General features: G+C 37.3%; 1 protein-coding gene across 1 annotated transcript in view; it reads left to right on the top strand.

Annotated features, from left to right (window-relative positions):
- Nucleotides 1–13,782, top strand: part of DSE (dermatan sulfate epimerase) — a 53,519-nt gene extending 39,737 nt beyond the window's left edge. The window contains exons 3-5 of the mRNA XM_006839911.1: nt 798–1,037; nt 8,703–8,910; nt 11,376–13,782. Coding sequence (XP_006839974.1) covers nt 798–1,037; nt 8,703–8,910; nt 11,376–13,137 — 2,210 coding nt within the window. The 3' untranslated portion in view covers nt 13,138–13,782. The remainder of the gene's footprint in view (nt 1–797; nt 1,038–8,702; nt 8,911–11,375) is intronic.
- The last annotated feature ends 1,304 nt before the right edge of the window (nt 13,783–15,086 follow it).

The following is a 15,086-nucleotide window of genomic DNA, read 5'->3' as shown; positions in this document are numbered from 1 at the left end:
GGAGATTTAAAAAAATGTGGCAGCTTAGAAAAGTGTCTGGACAAAATCATGCAGATAATTTATGGCAGATTCAGGACTCCTAATCAAATTTTTTTGCCCGCATATCCTATTCCGGTGGGTTCTCACTTCACTGTGTTGTTTTTCAGAGACTGTGGAATATAAAAGGGCCTAAAGGATGGAAAGTTGTCTTCTAGCAGTAGTACAGATTGAAAAGTGTTCACGTATTATTATTATTGTAACTTGTTTTACATTTTATAAAATAGTGGTGAGAGTTTTGTAAAATGATGAATTGAAAATATTTTCAAGTATCATTATTTTGAAATTTTAATAATGTCTCCAAATGCAAATCTTTTCTTTCATATATAAAATACTGTATGCAATTTGTGACCTTAGATGGGATGTGGTTTCAGTTTATTAAGGATTGGAAAATGACTAATACTCATTCAAAGGTTTACTTTCACATAAATATATATTTAAGAACGTTTTAGTTTATATAACGAACCCATCACAAACCTGGATTGTGAAAGGCATGCTAATCTGCCCTGTAAAAATTACAGCCAAGGAAACCCTTTGGAACTCAGTCCGCTGTAACATATGGGGTTGTCAGGAGTTGGAATCGACTCAATGGCAATGGATTTTTTTTTTTTCAGCTTATAATTTTGATATGTAAAAGTGTTATAAAATGTAATTCGTTGTATAAACTAATCAAGTAATTCAAAGGATTTTATTTGACCATATTTTTGTTTTGGATTTGTTACAAACTTTTATCAATGCTTCCATGTGTTTTTATCTTTCAGGGTATCTTCAAGAAGCCTACTTGTGGACCAAACAAGTTCTGACCATCATGGAGAAATCTCTGGTCTTACTCCGAGAGGTGACAGATGGCTCCCTCTATGAAGGAGTTGCTTATGGCAGCTACACCACTAGATCACTCTTTCAGTATATGTTTCTGGTTCAAAGGCACTTTGACATCAACCACTTCGGCCATCCATGGCTTAAACAACACTTTGCATTTATGTATAGAACCATCCTGCCAGGTATAATGAGCCAGAAATAAGGAAATGTGTTAACTATTATAATTTTTTTCTGTAAAAATGAGCAAAATTAGAAAAAGAAATGATGTCCTTGTGGATTTTAAATAATATTGAGATTATTGTTGTTGTTAAGTGCCATTGAGTTTGTTTGGACTCATAGCGATGCTTTATAAGGTTTCCAAGGAGCAGCTGATGGGTTTGAATTGATGACCTTGTGGTTAATAGTCCAATTGTTGTTGCTAGGTACCATCGAGTCAGTACTGACTCATAGCGACCTTATGCACAACAGAACGAAATCCTGGGCCAAACTCACTATTGTTGCCATACTTGAGCCCATTGATGCTACCACTTTGCCAATCCATCTCGCTGGGGGTCTTCCTCTTTTTCTCTGACCCTCTGCCTTACCAAGCATGATATGCTTCTCCAGTTAATGGTCCCTCCTGACAATATGTCTGAAGTATGAGAGACAAAGTTTGGCCACCTTGGCCTCTAAGGAACACTTTGGCTGCACTTCTTCTGAAACAGATCTGTTTATTCTTTGGCAGCCCATGGCACTTTCAATATTCTCCTCCAGCACCATAACTCAAAGGCATCAATTCTTCTACAGTCTTTCTTATTCACTGTCCAGCTTTCACACGCATAAGAGGTTATTGAATATACCATGGCTTGGCTCAGGCGCACGTAAGTCTTCAAGCTGACATCTTTGCTCTTCAACACTTTAAAAAGGTTTTGTGCAGCAGATTTGCTTAATGCAGTACGTCGCTGGATTTCTTCACTGCTGCTTCCATGAGTGTTCATAGTTGATCCAAGAAGAATGAAGTCCTTGACAACTTCAATCTTTTCTCCATTAATAAGAATGGTGTTTATTGGTCCAGTGGTGAAGATTTTTATTTTCTTTACATTGAGATGCAATCCATACCGAAGGCTGTGCTGTTTTATCTTCATCAGTAAATATTTTAAGTCTTCTTCACTTTCAGCAAACAAGATTATGTCATCTGCATATTGCAAATTGTTAATGAGTCTTCCTCCAATCCTGATGCCACGTTTTTCTTCATATAACCCAGCTTCTCGGATTTTTTGCTCAGCATATAGTTTGAATAAGTATGGTGCAAAAATACAATCCTGTTGCACACCTTTCTTAATTTTAAACCAGTCAGTGTTCCCAAACTCTGTTCGAACAACTGCATGCTGGTCCATGTACAGATTCCTCATGAGCACAATAAAGTGTTCAGGAATACTCATACTTCGCAATGTTGTCCGTACTTGTCATGATCCACACAATCAAAAGCCTTTGCATAGTCAATAAAGCACAGATAAACATCTTTCTGAATATTCTCTGCTTTCAGCCAAGATCCATCAGACATCAGCAATGATATCCCTCGTTCCGCAGCCTCTCCTGAATCCGGTTTGAACCTCTGGAAGTTCTCTGTCAATGTATGCTTGTAGCCATTTCTGTATTACTTTTAGTAAAACTTTACTCTCATGGGATATCAAAGATATTGTCCAATGATTTCCACCTTCCGTAGAGTCAACTGTCTTTGGAATGGGCACAAATATGAATCTCTTCCAATCAGTCGGCCAGATAGTTGTCTTCCAAATTTCTTGGCAGAAATGAGTGAGTGTCTCCTGTGCCACCTCACTTATTTGATTTCAATTTGTGTTCCATCAGTTCCTGGTGCCTTGTTCATGGCCAATTCCTTCAGTGCACCTTGGACTTCTTCCTTCAGTGTCATTGCCTCTTGATCATATGCTACCTCTTGAAACGGTTGAACATCAATCATTTCCTTTTGGTACAGCGACTCTGTGTATTCTTCCCTCTTCTTTTGATGCTTTTTGCATCATTCAATAATTTGCCCAGAGAATTCTTCAGTAATGAAAGTCGAGGCTTGAATTTTTTCTTCAGTTCCCCCAGCTTGAGAAATGCTGAGCGTATTCTTCCTTTTTCATATTCTGACTCCAGATCTTTGCACATTTGTTGTAATATTTGTCTTTATCTTCTTGAGGTCATATTTGAAATTTTCTGTTCAGCTCTTGTACCCTCTCATTTCTTCCATTTGCTTTAGCATCTCTATGCTGGAGGGCAAGTTTCAGTGTCTCTTCTGACATCCATTTTTATAACTCTTGAATTCAATTCTTTTCTGATTTTTTTATGTGTCTTTAAGGATAAGCAGTCCAGTCCTTATTTTTAAAGGCATATAAAAATGTCAGAGAAGAATTTAATTCAAGTGTTATGTATTACAGCATTTTTGAGCTAATATGAGGATTTGTGGTCACAAAGAACATTTTAAAGGAACAGAATTTGAGTCCTTCAGGGATGTCCAAACTGCCATTTTGATACCATGTAATGGAAGAGTGCAGAATTCTTTGAGAATGGATTGGAAAGATGGGAATACCACCTATGGTATATAGACCTAGATGGGGGATATGTCAAGAAACAGCTTTACATTTTGATATTTTTGTTTTGTTCTATACAGTTTCATATGATTTTATGGAATACTTTTTATTTATCTTCATATTGTGTACCATGCTGCTAATGTTATTGCTTCTAATGCTTTAGTAAATCACTGTCCAAGTAAATCTTTAGAAAGGTGATTTTCTAAATACTCTACTAATCTGAGATCCTTGAAAGCAAATAAGAAGATGAATAAAACACATCCTTTGTAGAACAAAATGAAGTTTGAAGGGACAGATCAAGGCTGCCGGGTGGAAGGTAAAGGTTCTATGGTCTTCCTTATTTATTGTCCAACTTTCACACACCTATGAGGTTATTAAAAATACCATGACTTGTGTCAAGTGTACCTTAGTTCTCAAAGTGACATCTTTGATTTTTATCACTTTTAAGTGATCTTTTGCAGTAGATTTGCCTAATGCAATACATACTTTGATGTTTTGACTGCTGTTTCCATGAGATTCATTGAGGATCCAAGCAAATTGAAGTCTTTAGCAACTTAAGTCTTCTCTGATTATCGTTTTGGTCCAGTAGTGAGGATTGAGGTGCAATCCATACTGAAAGCTATAGTGGATCTTCATCCGTAAGTATTTTAAGTCCTCTTTACTTTCAGAAAGCAAGCTTGTATCATCTACAGATTGCAGGTTGCTAATGAGTCTTCCTCCAATCCTGATGCCATGTTCTTCACATAATCCATTTTCTTGGATTTTTGCTAAGACACAGATTGAATAAATGTAGCAAAAGGATATAACTCTGATGCACACCTCTCCTGGTTTTAAACTATTTGGTATCCCCTTATTCTGTTCGATTGACTCCTCTTGGTCTATGAACAGTTTCCTCATGAACACAATTAAATATTGTGGCGTACCATTCTTCTCAATGTTATTCATAGTTTGTTATGATCTACATAGTCGAATGCCACCTCATGGTCAATAAAACACAAGTAACCATCTTTCTGGTATTCTCTTCATTCAGCCCAAGATCCATCTGACGTCAGCAATAATATCCCTATTTCCACGTCCTCCTCTGAATCCAGCTTGAATTTCTGGCAGTTCTCTGTTGATTTGCTGCTCCAATCGTTTTAAGATGATCCTCGGCAAATCTTATTTGCATGTGATATTAATGACATTGTTCAGTGATTTCCCCATTCTGTTGGGTCACATTCCTTGAGGTGGCAATATACAGATCTCTTCTAATCAGTTATCCAAGTAACTGTCTTCCAAACGTATTGGCATAGACAACTGAATGTCTCAAGTGCTGTATCAATCTTTCTGAACATTTCAATATTTTATTCTGTTAATTCCAGGAGCCTTGTTTTTCATCAGTGCCTTCAGTGCAGTTTGGAATTCTTCCTTCAGTACCATCAGTTCTTGATCATACGCTACCTCTTGAAATGGTTGAATATTGACTGTTTCTTTTTGGTACAGTGATTCTATTCCCATCTTCTTTGGATGCTTCCTGTACCATGCAATATTTTGCCCATCAAGTCCTTCAATATTGCAACCCAAAGCTTAGATCTTTTCTAAAATTCTTTAAGCTTGTGAAATGCTGAGCATGTTCTTCCCTTTTGATTTTCTAACTCCAAGTTTTTGCATATTTCATTATAATATTTGAGTTAGTCTTCTCTAGCTGCCCTTTGAAATTTTTTGTATAGCTCTTTTATTTCATCAGTGCTTCCAATTTCTTTAGCTTTTCTATGCTCAAGAGCAAGTTTTCAGAGTGTTCTGATATCTTATTTGGTCTTTTCTTTTTTTACTGTTTTTTTCTTTTCTTTTTCAATGATCTTTTGCTTCATTCCTGTATGATGGTTTTGATGTCATCCTATAACTCTGCTGGTCTTTAGAGTGTCTGATGCATCAGATCTGTTCTAGAGATAGTCTTTAAATTCAGATGGGATATACTCAAAGGGAGTTATGGTGTGGAGCTTGTGAGCTAACTGGCTGAACTGCAAGGTTGGTTTAACTGCAAGATCAGCAGTTCAAGTTCACCAGCCACTTCTCAGAAATGAGTCAGAACCTACTCCACAGCACTACAACAACAATACTCAAAGAATCCTAGTGTGATGCTGTAGGATAAGCACTTGACCACAACGTTAGTTTGAACTGCAAGGTCAATGGTTCAAACTCACCAGCTGCTCCTTGGAAACCCTATACAGGGGCACTATGTGTCAGAACTGACTCGGTGGCACTTACAACAACAGACTCATAGTCATACTTTGCCTTTCATGGGCACAGTTTTGTTTTCTTCAGATTCACCCTGAAGTTGCTTATGAACCCATGATAGTCTGTTCTGTAATTGGTCCCTAGCCATATTTGATGATATTGAGCATATATAGTCACTTTGATTCCTGTGTATTCTATCTGGTGAAGTTCAGGCGTATAGGCCTTTTTACGTTGTTGGAAAAAGGTATTTTGTAATGAATACATCATGGGAATTGCAGAATTCTATCGTGCCATCTCCAGCATAATTTCTGTCCCCAAGACCATATTTTCCAACTACAGATCCTTCCTCTTTGTTATATTTCACATTTTAGTCACCAATAATTAACAGTGCATTTTGATTGCATGTTTGATCAATTTTAAACTGATGAATGTGCTAGAATTCTTCAATTTCTTCATCACTGGCTTTAGTGGTTGATTTATAAATTTTAATAATAGTGGCATTTGCTGGACTTCCTTGTTGTTGTTGTTGTTGTTGTCAGGTGCATCAAGTCAGAACCAACTCATAGTGACCCCATGCACAGCAGAATGAAACAATGTCTGATCCTGGGCCAACCTCACTACCGCTGCCACACTTGATGCCATCAATTATGCCACCTGGCCAATCCATCTCATTGAGGGTCTTCCTCTTTTTCTCTGACCCTCCATGTTACCAAGCATGACATCCTTCTCCAGCGACTGTTCCCTCCTGACAATATGTCCAAAGTATGAGAGACGAAGTTTAGCCATCTTGGCCTCCAAGGAGCACTCTGGCTGCACTTCTTCCAAAACAGATCTATTGGTTCTTTTGGCAGTCCATGGCACTTTCAGTATTCTCCTCCAACACCACAATTCAAAGGCATCAATTCTTCTACGATCTTCATTATTCACTGTCCAGCCTTCGCATCCATATGAGGTTATTGAAAATATCATGGCTTGGGTCAGGCGCACCTTAGTCCTCAAGGTGACATCTTTGCTCTTCAACACTTTAAAAAGTTCTATGCAGCAGATTTGCCTAATGCAGTACTTCTTTGTAGACATATGGATATTATTATACTTACAGACAGTGTTGTACTTCAGGATTCATCTTGAAATGCTCTTTTTGATGATAAATGTGATGCCATTCCTTTTTAGTTTTTTGTTTCCAGCATAGCAGATCATATGATTGTCTGATTCAAAATGAACAACGCCACTCCATTTCAGCTCTCTAATAGCTAGAGTATCAACATTTATGCTTTCCATTTCATTTCTGAAACCATTAAAATTTCCTAGATTCATACTTCTTACATTCTATGTTATGATTATTAATGGGTGTTTGCAATTGTTTCTTCTCATTTTGAGTTTTGCCTCATCAGGAATGGAAGTCACAAAAAACTAACTCCATCCACGTCATTAAGGTCAACTGTACTTTGAAGAGGCAGTTCTTCCCCAGTTGTCTTTTGAGTGTTTTCCAACCTATATCATCTTCCAGCACTATATCTTCTAGTCCTAAAGTTTTCAATGGTTTACCCTTCAGAAGTAGTCTGCGCCTTAAGTCCTAGTCTGACTTAGTTTGGAAGCTCTGTTGAAACCTGTCCACTGTGGTTGGCCTTGCTGGTATTTAAACTGCCAGTGGCATAGCTTCCAGCATCACAGTCCCTCACAGCCACCACAGTACCACAGACCTAGTTGAACACATTTTATTTAGAATACACTGTACCTGTATGAATTGGAGCTGTAGTGCTAATACGTTTTACTTACCATCGTATGTTTGTAGCAGTTTGTAATAGGTTTCCATTTTAAGTCAGTCGGTTTTCTACTGCATTTCTCTTTTTTTTCACTACAGTTGGTATTATATTAATGTCTGTCTAACCAAGAGTTTCTCCCAGTCTTCTTCTTGTAGATCCTGTTCAGTCTTACTTGCGTTTTGCCTTTTTTTTCTTCCAGTAGGAAAATTGGTCAACATGACCCTTGTGGGTTTTTTGTTTGTTTGTTTTTAAGTTTCCAGAAGTATATATTGGCAAGATCTTCTCTGGGAATTATTAGGTTTTCTTCCAATAGTAGTGTAGTTAGTTTTTTGTCTTAATTTCTAGTTTACTGGATGCCAGATTGAAGTACCTCATATCTTGGCCTAGGATGCAGAATGAGTTGCTGAAAGAGCTAGCATTTATTCTGGGTTCATGAACTAACTATGCATGGTTCCGACTCATAGCGACCCTGTACAAGGTTTCCGAAGCTGTAAATCTTTATGTGAGCAGAAAGCCTCATCTTTCTCCTGCGGAACAGCTGGTAGTTTCGAACTGCTGACCTTGCAGTTTGTAGCCCGATTCGTAACCACTAGACCATTGACATATGTAAAAATGATTGCACATATAGAGGATATTGTAAAAATAGATGATATGCATAAGGCATTAATAGGGGTGGCACATTCATCATCAATGACAAGCTGCCGTATCGATGACTTAACAAATACAAATGTTTTGCTCAAGGTTCGTGAGGTACTCTTGTATTGATCTGAGGTGGAACATAGGAATTGTGTTTTCGTTTGTTAGGACATCCAAGACACACAGGTGATTGTAATTTAGAACCAAGTTTAACCCCTTCAAGACTGAATTATTTTCTGCTTTGAATTTTTTGTCAAAACCACATATTTTCTGTAATGGAATCCATTAATTTGTGTGTGTTAATATGGATTATGAAACAATTAAGACACATCCAAGGAGGTTTGAAAAATTCATGGGAAAATCCCATTATTTTTTCATTCCATTTTGTCATGAACTATTTGAATTCCCCTCGTTAGGTAGGTACTGGGGTGGTGGGATGAGGCCCGTTTCTTCATAGTCATGCAGTTATACAAGCCTTCACCAAATAGCATGCTCTAAAAGTGGGATACAGGCTTCCCACTAAACTACAGAGGTGGAAAATGTAAGTGCGCACTGTGTAATCACATGGGTCATGAAAATGTTAAAGATAATTGTTTAGACCTCTAGAGTGGTATGCAGTTTGAAACATATCTTAATTCTCTCTAACTTTTATCCACAGGCTTTCAAAGAACCGTGGCTATCGCAGACTCAAATTACAACTGGTTTTATGGTCCAGAAAGCCAATTAGTGTTCCTGGATAAATTTGTCATGCGGAATGGCAGTGGCAACTGGCTGGCTGATCAAATCAGAAAGAACCGTGTGATAGAAGGTCCAGGAACCCCATCCAAAGGGCAGCGCTGGTGCACTCTACACACAGAATTTCTCTGGTATGACACACTGAGCTTTACAGAGAAATGGTGCCCAGCAGGATGATTCACGTCACATGCTACATGTTTTGCATTTAAAATGAAAAGCTAAAACCCTTGAAGCCTTTTTTCATGCCACCAAAGCACTTGAAGCTTTAATTCTATTTATAGCATAGTGTTTGATACCCTTAGAAAGACTTCCTTATGTTTAAGATCTAATAACTAGACATTTTGGTTCTTTTGTATTAGAAGTATCAATAGGTAAGTTTTTATTTATATTGTATTTGAAGTTATATAAAGAGAAAATCACAAAAGTAATTCTGGTTATTACACATTCTCTCACACACAAAGTAATAAAATGTTTTGGTAAATGGAATATTATAATCTTCCAATAGTAAAGCTGTTTCTTAAATTTCCAAAGTATTTAAAAATATTTGGCAACATTTTACAGGTTCATTTTGATAATAAAAGAAATATGTAATTTTTTTTGCTTCATTCTTTTTCAGTCCAGAAGGAGAAGCCTGGGTTTCCATTTTAAATTGTTGTTGTTGTTAAGGGCCATTGAGTCAATTCTGACCTATAGCGACCCTGGATAGGGTTTCCGAGGAGCAGCTGGTGAGTTTGAACCACCAACTCCTTTTTAAGTAGTACCAAGTATATTGTTATAGTGTTGGAGGAGAATATTGAAAGTGCCATGGGCTGCCAAAAGAAGCAATAGATCTGTTTTGGAAGAAGTGTAGCCAGAGTGCTCCTTGGAGGCCAAGATGGCCAAACTTTATCTCTCATACTTCAGACATATTGTCAGTAGGGACCAGTTGCTGGAGAAGGATATCATCATGTTTGGTAAGGTGGAGGGTCAGAGAAAAAGAGGAAGACCCTGATGAGATGGATTGGCCAAGTGGCAGCATCGATGGACTCAAGCATGGCAATAGTAGTGAGGTTGGCCCAGGATCGGGCAGTGTTTCGTTCTGCTGTGCATAGGGTTGCTATGAGTCAGTACCGACTCAATGGCACCTAACAACAACAACAACAACAAGTATATTGTTGGCATCCATTAAGTTAAAAATCAGAATTACAAGGAACTGGTTAATCATTAACTCTGATGTCTTTTCAAGATACTAGAATGTGTGTTCAACATCAAAATAAGCTTTTTATGATTTGATTAACTCTCTTTATCATAATTAATTGATGGAAAAAATACTTGTAATGTGTATTAATGAACCAATGAACTAAGTATATTAATGCATAACAGTTTAAAGGTATGGAGTTGTTACTTAATAGTGTTATCGATTTATCCATAAAAAAGCAACCAAAAGAGTTCTATAGAGCTGACAGTAGGGGTCAGGTTAACTCTAAGTAACTTGGTTCAACATTTGCCTTCCCAGGCATTTAAAAACAGACCAAAAACTGAGGGAAGGTTGTCCATTTCAGATTATATCTAGATTTTTGAAATTGCGTTAATTAAGTCAACATTACACTAGACATACATAGAGACACAGTTTCTGATGTCCAAAAACTGAAGTTCTACAACAATAAATGAAACAGGCAAAATAAAGGAGCAATAAAATTAGCTCTACCACAGGTGAAAGATTAATTCACTTTAGAGAAAAGTACATACATAAGAAAGTATATAAATATATGTAACTAATAATATGGGTCAACCTTTCGTGATCCACCATATGAATCTGTCAAGGCTGTTGTGTGAAATCATGGAAAATAATAATCATCTCATTATTGTTTTTGAATTCTAACTGATTGAAAAACCTGTGCTCTTAATCACTGAAAAATGGTAATGTTAATTATTGTATTACTTTGCTAATAAGCCATTAAGAAGCATGGTACCTTCTGTGGATTAAAAAACAAAAAAAGGCAAACTGAAACCTTTAGATCTGAGGTAACAGTAGCCACAATTATAAATCCCCCAATTTTAAATAGTTTCGTGGCATTCTACCTCTTTGTAATCCTAGATGTGGAATTGTTAAGTTCCACTCTACTTTCATTTTTCAGAGGAAAACACTACTCTAACAAACTTTTAATAGTATCAGTACAATACAACATTACAATGAAAATTTGCTAGAGTCCAACTCTTTGCATGAGTTTCCTAGAATAGGAACCCCTCAGGTAGAAGTTTGGGGGAAGTGCTTAAATCTATGAGCCCTGGGAGTTTGGATGACAGCTCTAACCAAGTTGAGAAGGCCCAGGTGATGATTAGCAGCAAAACCGATTTCAGGTTCAAGCCCAATGGTTACAAGTCTTGAGGATTACTCCTTCTTCATTAGGAAGGGTTTCTCTCGAGCATGCTGATTATCCAGGGTTTTTCAGAATAGTCCCGAAAACCAATCTGCACAACCCATTCTCTGGGTAGCATCTGTGTGTTGTTTCCTCCAACCACAGCACCATGGGGCATCGCAGTTTTGGTGTGTAATTTTCACTTCCACCGCATTGAAATTTTATTAAGTTTAATTTTTGAAAATCCATTCTTTCAGGTATGATGCCAGCTTGAAATCTGTTCCTCCTCCAGATTTTGGCACTCCAACGCTGCACTATTTTGAAGACTGGGGAGTTGTGACTTATGGAAGTGCACTACCTGCAGAAATCAACAGATCTTTCCTTTCCTTCAAGTCAGGAAAACTTGGGGGACGTGCAATATATGACATTGTGCACAGAAACAAATATAAAGATTGGATCAAAGGCTGGCGAAATTTTAATGCAGGACATGAACACCCTGATCAAAACTCATTTACCTTTGCTCCCAACGGTGTGCCTTTCATTACTGAAGCTCTGTATGGTCCAAAATACACCTTCTTTAACAATGTTTTGATGTTTTCCCCAGCTGTGTCCAAAAGCTGCTTTGCTCCCTGGGAGGGTCAGGTTACAGAAGATTGTTCATCCAAATGGTCTAAATACAAGCATGACCTGGCAGCTAACTGTCAGGGGAGAGTGGTTGCAGCAGTGGAGAAGAATGGGATGGTTTTTATCCGAGGAGAAGGTGTGGGAGCTTATAACCCCCGGCTCAGTCTAAAGAACGTTCAGAGGAATCTGATCCTCTTGCATCCACAGCTTCTCCTCCTTGTGGACCAAATATACCTGGGAGAGGAGAGCCCCCTGGAGACAGCAGCAAGCTTCTTCCACAATGTGGATGTTCCTTTTGAGGAGACAGTGGTAGATGGGGTCCATGGGGCTTTCATCAGGCAGCGAGATGGACTCTATAAGATGTACTGGATGGATGATACTGGCTACAGTGAGAAAGCCACCTTTGCCTCAGTGACTTACCCTAGAGGGTATCCCTATAATGGTACAAACTATGTGAATGTCACCACGCACCTTCGAAGTCCCATCACCAGGGCTGCTTACCTCTTCATAGGACCATCTGTAGATGTTCAGAGTTTCAGTATCCATGGAGACTCCCAGCAACTGGATGTGTTCATAGCCACTAGTGAACATGCCTATGCAACTTACCTTTGGACAGGTGAGTCCACAGGGCAGTCTGCCTTTGCACAGGTCATTGCAGATCATCAGAAAATTACTTTTGACCAGAGTTCAGTCATCAAGAGCACCCTTGTTCCCGAAGTGAAGGACTATGCTGCAATTGTAGAACAGAACTTGCAGCGTTTTAAGCCAGTGTTCCAGCTGCTGGAGAAACAGATCCTGTCTCGAGTCCAGAACACAGCTAGCTTTAGGAAAACTGCTGAGCGCCTGCTGAGGTTTTCAGATAAGAGGCAGACTGAAGAGGCCATTGATAGAATTTTCGCCATATCTCAGCAACAGCAGCAACAGCAAAGCAAGTCAAAGAAAAACCGAAGGGCAGGCAAACGCTACAAATTTCTGGATGCTGTCCCTGATATTTTTGCACAGATTGAAGTCAATGAGAAAAAGATTCGACAGAAAGCTCAGATTTTGGCACAGAAAGAACTGCCCATAGATGAAGATGAAGAAATGAAAGACCTTTTAGATTTTGCAGATGTAACGTATGAAAAACACAAAAATGGTGGCTTGGTGAAAGGCCAGTTTGGACAGGCACGGATGGTGACAACTACTCACAGCAAAGCCTCGTCACTGTCTGCTTCATATACCAGATTGTTCCTAATTCTGAACATTGCTATCTTCTTTGTCATGTTGGCAATGCAACTGACTTATTTCCAGAAGGCCCAAAGTCTACATGGCCAAAGATGTCTTTATGCAGTGCTTCTAATAGATAGCTGTATTTTATTGTGGTTGTACTCCTCCTGTTCCCAATCTCAGTGCTAGCACTGATGCTATGAATTGCTTGATCATTTTGTGATCAAAAGAGTCTATGCAAAAAAAAAAAAATCATTGCCTTAGTTTGTTGTTAGATTTTTTTTTTTTTTTTTTCAGATTCAACTTAACAAATTAAGGGGTAAGTATTTTTAGACAAGGTTGGAGGGACATGGAGAAATCAGAACTGGAGGAAGCATAGAATATATAAAAGGAATTAGAGTAGCTCAACTGTCCCTTGGTGTTTGAGGAAGTGTTTTATCTTGTTAATTTAACAAGCCATATAATATTATTCTTAGTAGAAAAAAAAATCTGGTTTTAAGTAATATTTTTAAGTGAAACAGGAATTATCTGGATAGAATTGGATTTGATTAATTTTTATTTAATGTTATTAGCAATTATCAGATGCTATTTTATGGAAAAGACTGGAGCAAATAATTCTAATTCAGAATTTTTTAAATACTGTCATCTTGGAAAATAAGTGTTGCTAATTCCTGGTATGTTCATATCAGTTTCTTTGGAAAAGTGCTTAACTAAGTACATAGGATCTTCTTATTGGTTTGTTATTCAGATAACGTAGAAAATGATAACAGAAGATCATTAAAAACTCAAAATATATTTCTAGTAGAAAACATATGACTAAATAATTCCTTGATGTTCATCAGTTGTCTAACAAGTCAGACAACTAAAGATAACTTAATTTTCTGTTTTCTTATATAGAAAACTATTATGGATACAATGACTAAACTACTCAAAATAAAATATTTTAGGTCCTGAAGGTTAATTTCAATACCAAAGAAAATAGGGAAACTAAACTTTGGATATGGTTTTTATGGTTTTGTTTTTATAGAAAACTTCAAGTTTATTTTGCTAAATAAACATCGTAATTGTGATTTTTCTAGTGTCTTTCTCCTTTGTTATATTACATTAAAAAATTTGCAACTTGTTTCTGAAATCTTTGAAGAAAGATGTTTATTTGAACATGCATTAATTAAACTTACAAAGTAATAGTTAAATTAAAACAAGCAATTTCTCTAACTTATTCTTATTTAGACATTTAAATCAAAAACTAACTTCAATTATGAAAATAACACTCAAATAAAGATATTCAAATTTTATAATTCTTTTCAGTCAACTCCTCTGAGGAAAATAACAAAACCAAGTACTGGAGACATATTCTACTGTTCTTACAGTGAAACCTTTAAGAGCCAGAACTTGAGTGAAGCAGAAGGGTAACTCAAATATTTTCCACTAAAATGAGCATTAGAAAAGTGTTAAGACTGCACCCTGTCAAAGTGAGAAAACTTACACCACCCAGAAACACAAGTCAGCCCTGTGGTGTTCTGACTCTTCCTCTGTACTTCAATATAAGAAGTTGATTTACGTCGAAGGAAGTTAAAAGTACGTGACTTTGCACTGAGCATATTTGAGTCTTTAATATATTTCTCCCTTGAAAAAAGAATATGCTCAGCTTAAGTTTTAGAAGTAAGGATGCACTCACGTAATCATGATTGTTGTCTTTTTGTCTCTTGCTCAGGGCAATGCTGGTATATAACAAAAAACAAGAAAGAACAGGGATAAACTTACAAATGATCACCTTTTTTCAGTTCGGATTTTTGCCTTACATAAAGAAGATACAAGGTTGGCTTTTAACTGTGCTAAAGTCATTACTCGTTGGAATTTAGAAAATGATTTCTAAGGAAGCTTCCCCCCTCCCCCTTTCATGTAAAAAGTCTCTAGGGAGGATGTCATTACACACTGTTTAAAAGAATAATGTTTTCAAAAGGATAATGCTTCCGTTTGTCCTGCATGGATGCTCTTACTGGGATTTAAACTTGCTTTATGTGACAGACTCTCCGTTTACTTAACCTCTTTTGACATTCCTCTGTTCTACTCTTTCTCATTCAAAAGGATGAATTGTCTGAAATGATCAAAAGAATATTTCGGAAAGAAAAAAAAGG

Source organism: Chrysochloris asiatica, unplaced genomic scaffold, assembly GCF_000296735.1.
Source record: "Chrysochloris asiatica unplaced genomic scaffold, ChrAsi1.0 scaffold00027, whole genome shotgun sequence".
NCBI lineage: Eukaryota > Metazoa > Chordata > Mammalia > Afrosoricida > Chrysochloridae > Chrysochloris > Chrysochloris asiatica.
This window is presented reverse-complemented; position numbering and strand designations above follow the sequence as displayed.